This window comes from Hippocampus zosterae, chromosome 17, assembly GCF_025434085.1.
Source record: "Hippocampus zosterae strain Florida chromosome 17, ASM2543408v3, whole genome shotgun sequence".
Lineage (NCBI taxonomy): Eukaryota > Metazoa > Chordata > Actinopteri > Syngnathiformes > Syngnathidae > Hippocampus > Hippocampus zosterae.
This window is the reverse complement of record NC_067467.1, coordinates 8,584,313-8,597,889: the sequence shown is the minus strand read 5'-3', so window position 1 is coordinate 8,597,889 and position 13,577 is coordinate 8,584,313. Positions and strand designations below refer to the sequence as shown.

The following is a 13,577-nucleotide window of genomic DNA, read 5'->3' as shown; positions in this document are numbered from 1 at the left end:
CCTCTGCAAAGAATGACATGCTCACGTATGACCAGTGCGAGATAATCATAGCTCTTATTTTGAAGGGCCAGCAAATGAATTCCGGCGTGTTTGTGCACAGCTGCTATTCTATTTAACGCGGTGTCATTGTCAGCATTGGCATCGTCATCATCATCTAACAGTGCTTTTATTCTCCCTTCGTCGACTTTTTCATTTTTTAAATTTATTTTAAAAGGGGAATTTGCAATTGTGATAATATTTTTTTAAATCAGCCATTTTTCATCCATGTTGTTCAACCTGTTTGTCGTACACGATTCGTCTGTGGAAAAAAATATGATGATTGAATGATTTAGCTTTGAATACAATGGTCGAAGCGCAAAATTTATTTCTTTCGAATCTGTTGCGAGTCACCGATCGTGTGGTGGTCCACACGCCGGCATTGTGTGAGGGCAGCATGGCTCGGTTCCCACTCAGTGACGGTGTGAAACTTCATGTGAATGGTCGTTTGTTCCTGTATGTGCCCTGCGACTGACTGGCGACCAGTTCAGGGTGTAGTCTGCCTTCTGCCTGAAGTCAGCTGGGATAGGCTCCAGCAAGCGGTGTTGAAAACGGTTGCATGAATGAACGAATCTGTTACTATTGTGCCCACTTATTATTCAACGCGTTGCTAAATGCTCACTACGTCGAATTTTCATAACTAATAATTGATTTGGTCTATATCCATGAAAATAATATTTTTATCTTACTTTATGGACAGGGTATTTGTCATTTTAAAAGCCGCTCAGTGGAAAAAGGACTGAAACCTACCTGCTACTTCACACGTCAGTTTTACACTTTTTTTTTTTGTGTTTCTCTGACATGTCGCCCCCAAAATGAACAGCACCCAAACACATTTGGTTGCGTTTGGTAAAATTCTGGGAGTAATTTTGCAAACGCGTTTGGAAGGGACGACTTCCGGTGTGTGTGTGTTTTTTTCAGGTCGTTTCCGGGCTGACGAACGCCCGAAATCAAGTCAACAAAGATGAGCAAAATCGACAAATCGAGCAAAGCTGAAGTGCTGAGCGGTTACCTGATGGAGCGGCTCACGCAGCTGCTGCGGGACATCGTGGACGTAGTGGAGGACGCGGTCAGCGAGTACCGGGAGGAGACGCTGCGGACGCGGCTGGAGAACGAGAGCCTTCGGAGGCAGCTTGGCGAATTCCGAAGGCCGCCTGACGAGCTTTGGGCCCGGCCCCAACCTCCCAGTAAGCCGGGCCGAAGTCGAACCTCGCATTCTCGAAGCTCGCTCCCGATGGGGCCGCGTTCGTATTTGCCAGAGATTTGGAGACTCGCCCCGGCTCAAGTTAAAACTCCTTTCTTTTCAAGTTTCACCCAGGAACTTTTATTATGTGACCGTTTAATTAAAGTCCAATTGGTTCTTCGTTGTTTCCTTTTGAACAAGCAGACCGCTTGTCCTTTTGGATCCATTCACGTTGTTGTATTCAAAAATAACGTCAAGTAACTTTTTCAATTTCGAGGAGAATTGCATTGGATTGGCAATTCGGAGCTGTTGTCACCTGGCTAATGTCAAGCCTTTTTTTGTTTTAATCGCAGCACTTTGCAACTGTAAACACCTTTGCGACATCTGGGCTTGATTGCTGTCGTGCAATTTATTGCGGAGTCAGTCAGCCAGTCCCTCCTCCAAACATTTCCAGTTGGTCCCAAACGCTGCTGATGGCCGGAGAGCGCACATAATTCCAATTTTAACCTCTTACCTTCAATATTCTTTTGCCTGGTGTCAGTTTTGAAGGTTTTTCTGAGTCTGTGTGTTTTTTTTTCTTGTGTGCGTTCAGGCTCCAACAAGCATCTCGTTGCTCGCGACCAAGAGCAAGCGTGCGCCGCCACCCACGTCCAAACACCCCCCGCGAGCACGTCCAAGCGGACAGTGGCGGAGCTCCCCCGTCTGGATGAGACCTTTCCCAAAGCACATTTTGTTGTTCCCGCCTCGCCACTCAGAGAAGAGCCACGGCCCTCTTCCCCACCCGTCATTAAATGTGAACAGGACGAGTTGAAGGTCACGCCTGGCAAAAATTGTGCAGCGTTACCCATGGCCAGTGTGCACGTTCACTTCACCAAGGTCGATACCAATGCCAGCACGGTGAAGGAGCGACAACAAACAGAAAGAAACGGTAAAAAAAAAATGATCGAGCCAAGATGAGCGATAGCAAAGAAAGCAGAATCCTTTCAAAATATTCAAAATAAATTGTCGTGATTTTTTTAATTTGAAGGCCAGGTTAGAGAGACGGCAGCGGCGGGCGCCATCGTGTACGAGTGTCCCCGCTGCGGTGAGGTCTTTGCTCAGGCGGCCCGACTGCGGCTCCACCTGGAACAGAAGCGCAAGACCTACGCCTGCACCTGGTGCTGCAAATCCTTCGCGCAGTCGGCCGATCTGCGACGTCACATGCGCACGCACACGGGCGAGCGGCCGCACCGCTGCACCTTTTGCGCCAAGAGCTTCAGCCAAAGGGGAAACCTTCGGCGGCACGTGCGCATCCACACGGGCGAGCGGCCGTACAAGTGCGCCGTGTGTCGACGCACGTTCAGTGACGGAGACACGCTCAAGAAACACATGCGCACCTACGCGCACCAAAAAGCACGTGACAGCCACGGCGGCGCTGGTACGTGACTGACGACCCGGATGGACACCAAGTGGCAAGTTTGTAAAACAAGACAACTTTCTCATCTATTCACTTGTTCAGCATTTCAAACTGCTATTGAAATTATGCCACAGCAACATCATTCACAACATGAGGTCAAAAGGTGCATTGGGGGGGGGGGGGGGGGGGTAGCCAAGCACTAAAAACAACTGTTAATCATTTGAAACATTTATTCCAGCCCATACAAACGTATTCAACAGGGGTGGTGAACGTCAAGCTTGATAAGCTGCAAGATACTGATGATGACCTAACACTTGGAAATGAGAAGAAAGCAAAATGTGAAAAAGTGTTTTATTGGGGTGGGGCGGGGGGTGTCATGGGTCACTGCTGCAAGACAAAATACAAATCTAGAAAAATACTCCAGAAAGGAAATGGAAAAACATGAAAGCACAATTACAGTTGCAACAGTTCTAAATAAACATGGAGGAGTTCAATTTGTTTACTTGTCCGTGACCAACAAATAAAAAAAACAACAAATGGCTACTGGTACATTTGCCATCTCGACTCACCTCAGCACAAACTCAAGTAGACTGGGACCATCAAAATTCTATTATCCACACTTGGTTTTTCTTTTGCCTCGAATGTCAAGGGGCGGGCTGAACAGAAGGAAGGCCGACGGGGCGGGGCCATCTGGCGGAAACGGTCACGTGACCTCACGGGAAGGGACGCCATCGCCGTCCAGACCCGCACGTACGCTTCAGGCCAACGCGCTGGAAGAGGGAAGCCAGCAGAGCGGCTCAGGGTCACATGACTGGCCGGTCCAGACGGATGCTGCGTGTCGGACTGACGCTTCACGTCGGACCTGACAAACAAAAGTACTTTAGTGCAACGATGCCACGAATTGAAATGTTTCCTTAACGGCGAATGCTGAAGGACTTCCACGTTGAATTGAAATAATCCAAAATTTTGGGGGGGACTTGCACAAGAACAAAGTGCGGGTATGATTGGCTCACCTGCTTGGGCGTGCCCTGTTTGGAAGGGGATCGGCGCCGGCTCACTCGGAGGCAAAGGGCACTTCGGGAGGGGGGGGCTTGACGGTTACGGGTTGAGACGTGCGGCGGGGCGGCGAAGGTTTGGGCTGAGCCTGCTGCTGCATCGTGTCATAATAGGTCACGCCCCCGTACGTCACCTGCGCTTGACCCTAAAGGGCAGGAAGTAACGACACATCATCATCGCTTTCCGATCGACCGCCACCCCCCCCCACCCCCCATTTTGGGACGCCGTGCCGTTTCTTGGTGTACCTGAGGGCTCGGGTACATGGCAGGGTAAGGGAAGGTCATGACCCCTTGCGGTGGGTAGAAAGGCGGCGGCAGAAGTTGCTGCGGTTGCCCTGGCGACAGAGGGACAGGTGGGCCTCCATAGAGGGTGGGGTTTGCGATGGGGCCACCTGATTGGTGGGGATGGATACCTGAGGCGGCGACACACACAAAGAGCATATAGAAAAACAAAATAAAATTCGAGAGAGACTGAGAAAGAAATGGGACATGCTTGAATGTGTTTGAAGACCGACCTGGATGGGGGATGTGCATTTCTGGCTGGACCAGCATGCCTTGGGGCGGCATGGGTGCCGCTCCGTCGCCGTGCGTGTAAATTGGTCCCTGGTACGTTACTGGCGAATGCAAACACAACCGATTCAATTTGTCAGCGAATTAACGCCGGCCGGGAGGAGCGAGGAGAACAAGAGAGCAATCCTAACTGGGTTCGTAGTAGTGTCCTTCCATGACGCCCATGTGCATGGGCGCCGCTTCGGCGACACCTCTCTGTCTCTGGGACGAGTAACGTTTGGCCCGGTTGGAGCCGCCCGACAGCTCGTCCAGCGCCGAGAACGCCGGTGGCCTGCCGGCGACGTGAAGGCCGCCACTCAGGCCTGCGGACGACGACAAACAAAGCGGTGGGATCGTTCCTTCCGCCGTCCACCGAAAAACGTGCGGTTGTCATCAAATGACCCGTTTGATATTTGACTTGATGGGAGAGGCCTCTCTCAACGCAAGAAAAGTGCGTGTGTATCGCTAAATGCATGATCATTTTTGCTCCCGTAAGCCATTGTCAAATGTTCCCGTTTGCATTGAGGGATATGGATTTGATATCAGCGCTGAAACATTGATTTGGATTCCAGAATCACTGTGGCCGTTTCTCATTTCCTCCTGCCGCATCACAAGCACGCCATTTTGATATCGTGGCCGATGTGAAGCAATGAACTGAAAACCTCCTCACCGCTCGAACAGGATTTGCCTCAAACCAGGGATGGCAATGGCCAGTGGTGAAAAAAGCGGAAAGGGGCGTGGCCTGGATGGGGCGACCAATCATAACAAGTAAGACATCATACACGTCCAACCGCAGGGCTGTTTACAATCGGAAGATGGAAAGACTGATCGGGAGAGCTCGTGAAAACGTGACGATAAGGGACCTGACCCCGCCTAAAATTTTCTCAACAAATTTAGACGATTCACAAAAACGATCAATTTAAGAAATAAAAATCCCTGTTAAACTGGCGTCCAAAAGAGGTTTGTCGTGTCTCACCTCTCATCTCCGAATGGACGTAGGAGGCGGGGTTCTGGTTCCATGACTGTCCGGGCACCAGACTCAGCCGAGCCACATCCTGGTCGAGCTCGGTCCCGCCTCGCCCCGCCGCGTTCTTCACCCCTGCCGCCGTCTCCTCCACTGACGTCTGTTTGCTGCCTAATTCGGCCGGCCGGGAGCGACTCCTGCGACCCAGCGAGTACGACTTTCGCTCGACGGGCCGCTCGGCGGGAGGGGAGGCTTCCCGGGGGGCCGCCGACGCGTGGGGAGTTTGGGCTGAGGCGGAGCCCCCCTGTTGTTCCGGCGGCTGCCTCCGAGGCGACGCACTCCGATAGGGCGCGTGCTCAACGGGCAGCGTCCCACTACTCTGGAGGCGGTCCTCTTGGCTAACCGGGGGGTCCTCGGTCGCCCTCCCCGCGCCGCCGTGAACTCCCCTGCCGGCCACCCCCCTTTCTGCCGGCGACTCGGGCGGACCTTTGGGGCCCGCTCTTTCTCTGGCATGGAGCTGAGGAGTGAGCGATTCTCTCCCTCCGTGGTGGGGCTGCTGTGACGAAAAGTGGGGGGGTCGGCTGCGGGGAGGGTTGCTGCGCTGGCCGGACGCAAGTGGGACGGAGGCGGGAGATGCGTGATGAGGAGGAGCGCCTCGGCCGGCACCCCCGCCGCTGCCTCCTCTTCCTCCCCGATTGCTCTGCCAGGAGCGCAGGGCTCGGTCTCCCCCGTCCCGCCATCGCTGCTCTCGGTTGGGGGACGTCGACGACCTGCGCGCACAAACAAACTTGACGCCACGCAAGCTGGGACCCCCAAAAGAAAAGCTCCCATTATTGATTTTAACCTCATCCAAAACACAAGTAACATGGACATGATTCAAAACAGGGTTGATTTTTTAAAACTCAATTTGCATCAAGAATCAACAACAAAGAATCAAAACGCGTGTTCGTATTCGCGCAAACGAGAGGAAGATGAGCGGCGCTCGCTCACCGAGGTCGGCGATGCGCGAAGGAGCGCTCGCCGTTGCGGATGTCGTAGCCGTAGCTGGCGATGAGCTCCTCACGACTCTTGGGCGCTTGCTCCTCCTCGCGGAACTTGTCGTGCTCCCAGCGCCCTTCGTCCTTCCACAGCTTCCTGTTCCTGCCTTTGGGCCTGGACGGGACGCAAGAGGACAAGGGGGGTGTGATGCCGTTGGCGAACGGAGACAACCGAGCAGGGACGGCGTTACCTCTCTTCCTCTTGGGTGTGGCCTCTGACGTCGTGCTCAAAGAAGAGCCCCTTGCGGGGGATGTAAGCCGGGTTCTTGCGGTCCTCGTCGTCATCCAGCTGCTGGCCCGACTGCCCTCCGGCTTTGGTCTCGGGGTCCACAGTCGACTCCTGCGGGTCACCCGAAGTGAGTGAGTCGAGCTGTGCCGTTCGAGCCGAGCGAGGCCCCCCCCCCACAACGCGTTAGCTAGTAAGATCGATACGAAGCGTTCGTATTGGTCAGTGTAGGTTGTTTATGTACATTAAAGTCTACTAATGAACAATTTATTGTAGACGAGACAGACATACCGTTACATCCGCACGAGCTGTCAAACAAAAACTTGACAAGTGGAGCGAGCATGTCACCAACCTGACCATCGCCGCTCTGCCGCTCTCCTGCCAACTTCCCTTTTTCATCTGACTCCTTGTCCTCTTTACTCTTCTCTTCCGCGCCTTCATCATCCTCTCCCAGAGCCAATTCTGTCGGAGCGACGGGTTCAGATGGGCCGGCCGCCGCCGGAGCTTCTTCGTCACTGTATCCGTCTGCGTCTTCTTCTTCTTCTGCTCCCTGCACCAAGACAACGTTAACGTTTCCCAAGACAGGCTTGAGCTTGCACCAACGTCAGATACGGACGGTGCTTTTACCTCGGAGTGGGAGGCAATTTCTTCCGGATCTGCGCTGTCGTAGTCCGAGAGGACGGCTGGTGTGTGCAAACACACCCAGGAGACGTGTTCAATGTGACACAAGTGCAAAAAGCAAAGCACAAATGAATGATCAATGAGATCTTACCTTCTCCTACTCCATCTTCACTCTCCTGAAAAAGAGAAAACAAGCAAACTTTCACTCCCAAAATAACATGTTTAAAGCTCCCATACAATATCCCCCCCGCCCCCAAATAATCTTTGATGTCCTCTTATTGGGTTTGCAAAAGAAGTTGGGTTGCGAAAGCCCAGGAGGCCCCTTTTTCCCGCTATTCAAGTTGGTCAAAAACACCTGGTCTTTAAAACGGACGGCTTTCACTGTAATATTGAGAACGTAAACAAGCTTTGCTCTGATTGGATCGTTGTTTCCCTCAAACTGAATACACAAAAGTGCTTTCCTCTGATTGACAGTTGGGGATATCTCAGTGTCTTTGGCAGCCTTGTCTGGAATTCACTACGCAATGAGCAATAATGAGCCACACGGACGCCCTAAACGACGAACCTGTATAAGCCTTTTGAGACTGCACATAAATCACATTGCACGTGATCACAACGAATAACACAGACAAGACAGAGAAATAATAAAGGAAGAAATACGGCGGTACAAGTGAGATTTTATTTCGATTTAACATAAGATACTTGGTCTACGGGCATGAAGGAAAGCACAAATCAAAAGTTTACTTTTGGGAGGCTAACTAACTTGTGGCCCAAGCAGACTGATTACGTTGAGGCATGTACGGAAGCTCAAAAAGACGACTTTTGGGCTTCTCAGTTTGAAAAGCAGCATTTATACAGAGTGACGTCACGCACAAGGAGCTCAAGCCAAGTCCCCAAAAAGTAAGATCGATGTTGCACCCCTCGAGCTTTGCTTCATATGACACGTTTGACGTCATCGCGTAAACTCGCGTACCACAACGGTTTCCCGGACAACAAGCACGGAACTTGAAAGAAGCCTTTTCTTTGGCCATGACATTTGTCCCGGACAAGCCGCCTGGCGGGCGCGCTAACGTTAGCATGAAGCTAAGAGCACTCACACACTCGGATTGCACTTCCTCCTTGGCCTCGGGGCGCTCCAAAGCGACCTCGGCCGGTTCGGGCTCCTTCCCTCCGCGGCTCTTGCTCGTCTGGGAGCCCGAATCCCGACTCTCCGAGCCCGAAGCGGACTCGTCCTCGTCGTCGTCGCTGTCCTGGGACGCGCGCGTCCTCCTTCGCCGCCGGTCCGCCATCTTACTTCCACAGGAATGATGCTGGAAACGCACAGATGCATTGTGGGGCGGGGGAAAAGTGCGTCTTCTTCTTTGTCGTACAGTCGCATGTTGCTCATTAGCGCCCCCAGCTGTCTCTGTGGACAGTTAATTGATCTTTGGTTTCCCCTCATGGTTTCGATTTCGGGACCCAAATGGCTTCAACACACGAAGATGAGAAAGCGAGCAACTTTTTAAAAATTCTTTTAATGCACGCAATGCAATTTATAAAACTCTCCATGCGAGAGAAAGTACTGTTTGTGCAGCAAGTCCGTGGGAAGACAAGGAAAAAAAAGGAAACGATAGAAAAGCACCCCAATTTAGCCCAAATCATTTCGTGTTCTCAATGTATTACAATTCCCAACCTAAATAAGCATGGAACTGCCTTTAAAAGGCAAACTCGTATGACCGATTTCAATGTGTTCGAATGAGTTTGACAGTCAAAAAAATGTTAACGTCACACTGGCAATTCCACGCTTCTTTAAGGCTGCAATTAAATTGCTGGAAAATTGAGGATATTTTAAATGTATGTCACAAATCAATTGTGATTTCAAAATCAACCTTTATGTCATCTTCTTCCATCATTCAAAGGGGGGGGGGGGGAGAGCAAGAAACAAATGCACTCAGAAGTGTACATATTGAATGATTATTATAATATGTTATTACTATTCTCACTGACATTGTATCACACCATATTAAGTTAAATGTTGCCCACTCAGCAGCTATTGCTTCCTGGCCATCATGGAAGGGGGATTCTCTCATCTTCGCCCCTGTCAAGGTTTCTCAATCCCCCCACAGATGTTTTTTGGGGGAAATTCTTCCTTGCCCTCCTGGAGGTTAAGATCAAAAGATGTTGTTACTTGTCAACTGTGGACATGTTAAACCCTTCGAGACTTTCCCCATGATTGAGGGTTATGGAAACAAAATCGACTTGACATGAACTTGTCAGAAAAGGACGTTTTGCATTTGATGGACACCTTTGCTTTGTCGTCCTCTCCAACATATCCATCAAAGCTCCATAGATGAAAACTAAACGATGCACCCGCTTGGCCTTCGTTTCCTTCCATTTGCTGTCATTGTTACTTTCTGCTAAGGGTACAAACATGGACGTGGCCTTTCATGTGTCCTTGTCTGTCTTGAGCGTCACAATCATCATCTGAATACTGTGGTTGCCGGGTAAATTGGATCCAGCCAACTCAGATGTATTGGCCTCAAATGTCTCCAGATCAATGTCCACACAGGCCAGCTTCCACCTGTGCAGCAGCGCCTCAATGCTCCAATCGGCACTGCAAGACGTGGAAACACATTATTGCGAACGCAAATGCTTTTGTGCTTCGTGCAGCTGCCGTTTACAGTGTGCATGTTCACGCACCTTCGTTCTTGGTATGTCACCCAAAATTGAGCGCTGGGGTTCTTTCGCAGAAGAAAAACCACGGTGACCAGGACATCTTCAAAGTCTGCAATCAGATGGAGATACCAGTGGAAGGTAGGAAAGAGCAAATACAACTTTTCAACGTCCTGCGGAAGACAAGTTGTTCATGTGTCATACGGGTTGTTTCGGGTCAAGTGGATGTGGTTACCCCGAGGCTCGTAGAAAACGTCGGACGCCAAGATGAGGTGGAGTGATGGAAGCTGGAGCAGGTCGGGGGAGACTTCTCCCCATGTGAGAGGCACTGTTAACACATCATGCAGACCATTGGCCTCACAGCTGCGTCTGCAGTTTTCCAAGCACGCCGGCGCGTCGGCATTATCAGACAGGATGACTTTGGCGCCACAGCGGGATGCCAGCACGCCTGGAAGACTCACACCTGCACTCAGCTGTGGAAGCAAAGACGTCACCGTCAGCATTATCATCGTTGTCAATCATCATCATTCGTGTTCGGCAGCCTCACCTCCAGCACGGTCTTGTCCTTCACGTCAGCTCTTCTGCTCCAGATGTACTGAGCCAACACCACTGCACTGGGCCACACGTACATGCCATATTGCGGGTCCAACACCTGGCCGGACAGTAAATAACCTTTAACAAGGCACACTCAGTTATTTCTTCATCACTGTGTTTGTTTAGCTAAGGTTTTGGCCCACCAATACATCAATCCTGTTGATAGGCTGTGCATCACACGTTAAACAAATATGGTACCCCATAAGGCACTTAACACAAAGCGCTATAAGTCATGAAAACATTTTGGCATTGATACACAACGACAATGAAGCGACGACAAAGTCGCATCGGGAGAAAAGCTAAACTATTTTTTTACATTTAATTTTCCGGTTTGCCTCGGTGCGTTAAACGACCACGAACAAAACGGGGCGTTTCAAAGTTCTACGGACAAACCACCACGCATGGACAAAACACAACAAACAACAAGTTAAGGAGGCCCCCGACAGCGATAAGTTTCCGTTGTACTGTTTTGTCATCGATATTGGCCAGTGCTAGACGTCCTTCATCGCTTGCGTGCCCTCCTTTGCGGAGCCCGTCAGATTTCACGAGTTTTACCTCAGGAATGGACACACTCAGCGACTCGTGCGAGTGCTTCTTGGTTTCCTCAAAGGTAAATGTTCTCAGAGTCACTGTGGGAGTTTTGGGCGCCGTGTCGTTCATCTCCTTTTAGAATACGTCGGGATAATTTGGGGCAAATTACTGTCGTGATGTCTTCCCGTCGTTACAATTGCGAGCGCATCTTTTCCGGCACGGTGCTTTAACAACCAATCAAATAATTTTATGTGATTGGTTGGACGGCCCGTCCAACAGTAGAACCAATGGGAAGACCCTACTTTATGAGCACTGGCCAATGAGCAACGAATAAGTGCTTCGGGGGCGTGTCCCACATTGACAACCAGTTGCGATAGCATTGTGTCCCATTGTCGCTAACTCCACTAGCTATTGCCCCCCTCGCCATTCGGGCGAATTATATGTGATGATCTTCAGTGTCATAAGAGCTGACATGGAGCTACGTTGGACATGTTGCCACGTCTTATCAAGGGATTAGCTCGTTGGCTAATTTTCGGTCCTGATCAGAACACAGAAGCGAACGAGCGCACAAAGCGCTAGCTCCTCGTTAGCTTGATTAAGTAGCGTCGCTGGCCGACTCGGAGGAAGGAAGGAAGGAAGGAATGAACCACAAGAGCAAGAAGAGGATTAAAGAGGCCAAACGGAGCGCCAGGCCTGAGTTGAAGGATTCTTTAGACTGGATCAAGCACGCTTATCATGACAATTTCAACGTGTCGCACAGCTCCGTCAAGGTAACCGGCAAATAGCACGCCAGGCTAAGCTAAAGGCAGCTAGCCGCGGCTAACTCGTCACGACGACGGTCTTTCCAGAATCTTCTCGACGTGATCACACAACCCAGCCAACATTTGCCCGATCGTAACTTTACTAGTTGTTACAATGATATCCTTTGCCGAATAGCAGCCAAGACGGCAGACGATGAAAACGTCAACGTCAGGAGCACTGTAGGCTAGTCCAAATGTGCAAAGGTTCAAAGTGTGCTTTTGTCCACGTTTGTCGCCACAGGACAATGTGGAACGAGTAGACGCGCTGCGTCTGAGCCCCGAGAAGTTCATCGAGCGCTTCGAGAGGCCCTACAAGCCCGTGGTTCTGCTCCGCTGTCAGGAGTCTTGGGCAGCGGAGCAAAAATGGACCGTGGAGCGGCTCAAGCGCAAGTATCGCAACCAAAAGTTCAAATGCGGCGAGGACAACGACGGCTACTCGGTCAAGATGAAGATGAAGTACTATGTGGACTACCTGGAGAGCACACGTGACGACAGCCCGCTTTACATCTTCGACAGTAGCTACGGCGAGCACGCCAAACGACGAAAACTGCTCCAAGACTACCAGGTGCCCGTCTTCTTCACCGATGACCTCTTCCAATTCGCCGGAGAGAAGCGACGTCCGCCCTACAGGTGAGTGGCCCTTGCAAGGACCTTCTTACCATGGTGATCCGACGTGACACCGATTTGTATGTTTTTGTCCTCAGGTGGTTTGTGATGGGCCCTGCTCGTTCTGGCACTGGCATCCACATCGACCCGTTGGGCACCAGTGCCTGGAACGCCCTGGTCCATGGACATAAGAGGTGGTGCCTGTTCCCCACCAACACACCTCGAGATCTCATCAAGGTGAACCGCGAAGATGGAGGCAACCAGCAGGACGAGGCCATCACCTGGTTCAACGTGGTCTACCCCCGCACGCAGCAGCCCGGCTGGCCTCCCGAGTTCCGACCGCTCGAGATCCTGCAGAGACCTGGAGAAACCGTCTTTGTGCCAGGTCAGTTGGAAGATGATTTGACTTAGAAATTCTTTTGAACAACTCTTTTGAACACCGTTTGACCCGAATGCCGACCATAAATTGAACTTGGCGAGGCTGAGGCAACCAACGTGCGCATTGATGTTGCGGTTGTCACTAACAGGCGGCTGGTGGCACGTGGTGCTCAATCTGGACACGACCATCGCTGTTACGCAGAACTTTGCGAGCATCACAAATTTCCCCATCGTGTGGCACAAAACCGTACGAGGGCGGCCCAAACTATCCAGGAAGTGGTACCGGTAAGAAGCGTGCCATTTTTGCGCCCCATCCCTTAAGTTTTTCCAGCTGCGAGCTGTCACTTGTGTTTTAAGCTTCTTGTTGTGAGCCCAAATCTGGCTGATCCTGTTAACGAGGCACATGTTGAGTGTTTTTTCTTACGTGTGTACCGGTCAGGATCCTGAAGCAGGAGCGACCCGATCTGGCGGCGCTGGCTGACCAAGTTGACCTGCAGGAGTCGACGGGCATCGCGTCTGACAGCTCCAGCGACTCGTCCTCATCCTCATCCAGCTCATCTGACTCAGACTCAGAGGTATATTGTGCCAGGTTGCTCTCCCGATTGTTTCCTTCTTTTAAAGCTGACGCCTTTCGACAATTTTTTTTTTGTCCCCGAAGGCAGAGTCATGTTTGGAAGGGGAGGCCGCATCCCACCACAGGAAGAAGAGACGCACGTGCGGCATGGCGGCCAACGGAGATGTCCGCGCTCACGATGACTGCTTGAGTAAAGCGAGGAGCTCGTCCCGCTAATGACACTGCACGCAATGCCACTTTTTTTTTTTTTTTTTTAATTCTGTCATGGTAAAGACGTTCCTGCGGTGGAGATGTTTTAACTTGGTTCAGGAAGCACATGTGCCTTGTCAGACATCATTTGTGTTAATCAATAAAATGTTTAGTAAGATTTAAATG

General features: G+C 51.1%; 4 protein-coding genes across 4 annotated transcripts; 2 read left to right on the top strand and 2 right to left on the bottom strand.

Moving 5' to 3' along the window:
- The first annotated feature begins 833 nt into the window (after window positions 1-833).
- On the top strand, window positions 834-3,109 carry LOC127589746 (zinc finger protein 813-like). Its single transcript, XM_052049018.1, has 3 exons — window positions 834-1,223; window positions 1,812-2,147; window positions 2,247-3,109. The coding sequence occupies exons 1-3, from the start codon at window positions 1,001-1,003 to the stop codon at window positions 2,642-2,644; spliced, it is 957 nt and encodes a 318-aa protein (XP_051904978.1). The 5' UTR covers window positions 834-1,000; the 3' UTR covers window positions 2,645-3,109.
- casc3 (casc3 exon junction complex subunit) lies at window positions 2,828-8,386 on the bottom strand. The gene is made up of 12 exons (XM_052048997.1): window positions 8,165-8,386; window positions 7,219-7,243; window positions 7,074-7,129; window positions 6,799-6,996; window positions 6,412-6,560; window positions 6,174-6,335; window positions 5,196-5,953; window positions 4,372-4,542; window positions 4,186-4,284; window positions 3,917-4,083; window positions 3,629-3,816; window positions 2,828-3,477 (listed from the first exon to the last, which is right to left on the bottom strand). Exons 1-11 carry the CDS (start codon window positions 8,354-8,356, stop codon window positions 3,670-3,672), a joined length of 2,124 nt encoding a protein of 707 aa, XP_051904957.1. The 5' UTR covers window positions 8,357-8,386; the 3' UTR covers window positions 2,828-3,477; window positions 3,629-3,669.
- Window positions 8,387-8,565: 179 nt separating this feature from the next.
- Window positions 8,566-11,195, bottom strand: mettl23 (methyltransferase like 23). The gene is made up of 5 exons (XM_052049026.1): window positions 10,869-11,195; window positions 10,267-10,371; window positions 9,955-10,192; window positions 9,747-9,831; window positions 8,566-9,660 (listed from the first exon to the last, which is right to left on the bottom strand). Exons 1-5 carry the CDS (start codon window positions 10,971-10,973, stop codon window positions 9,492-9,494), a joined length of 702 nt encoding a protein of 233 aa, XP_051904986.1. The 5' UTR covers window positions 10,974-11,195; the 3' UTR covers window positions 8,566-9,491.
- Window positions 11,196-11,240: 45 nt separating this feature from the next.
- On the top strand, window positions 11,241-13,575 carry jmjd6 (jumonji domain containing 6, arginine demethylase and lysine hydroxylase). The gene is made up of 6 exons (XM_052049014.1): window positions 11,241-11,614; window positions 11,886-12,274; window positions 12,349-12,635; window positions 12,778-12,913; window positions 13,068-13,203; window positions 13,287-13,575. Exons 1-6 carry the CDS (start codon window positions 11,486-11,488, stop codon window positions 13,416-13,418), a joined length of 1,209 nt encoding a protein of 402 aa, XP_051904974.1. The 5' UTR covers window positions 11,241-11,485; the 3' UTR covers window positions 13,419-13,575.
- Window positions 13,576-13,577: the final 2 nt, after the last annotated feature.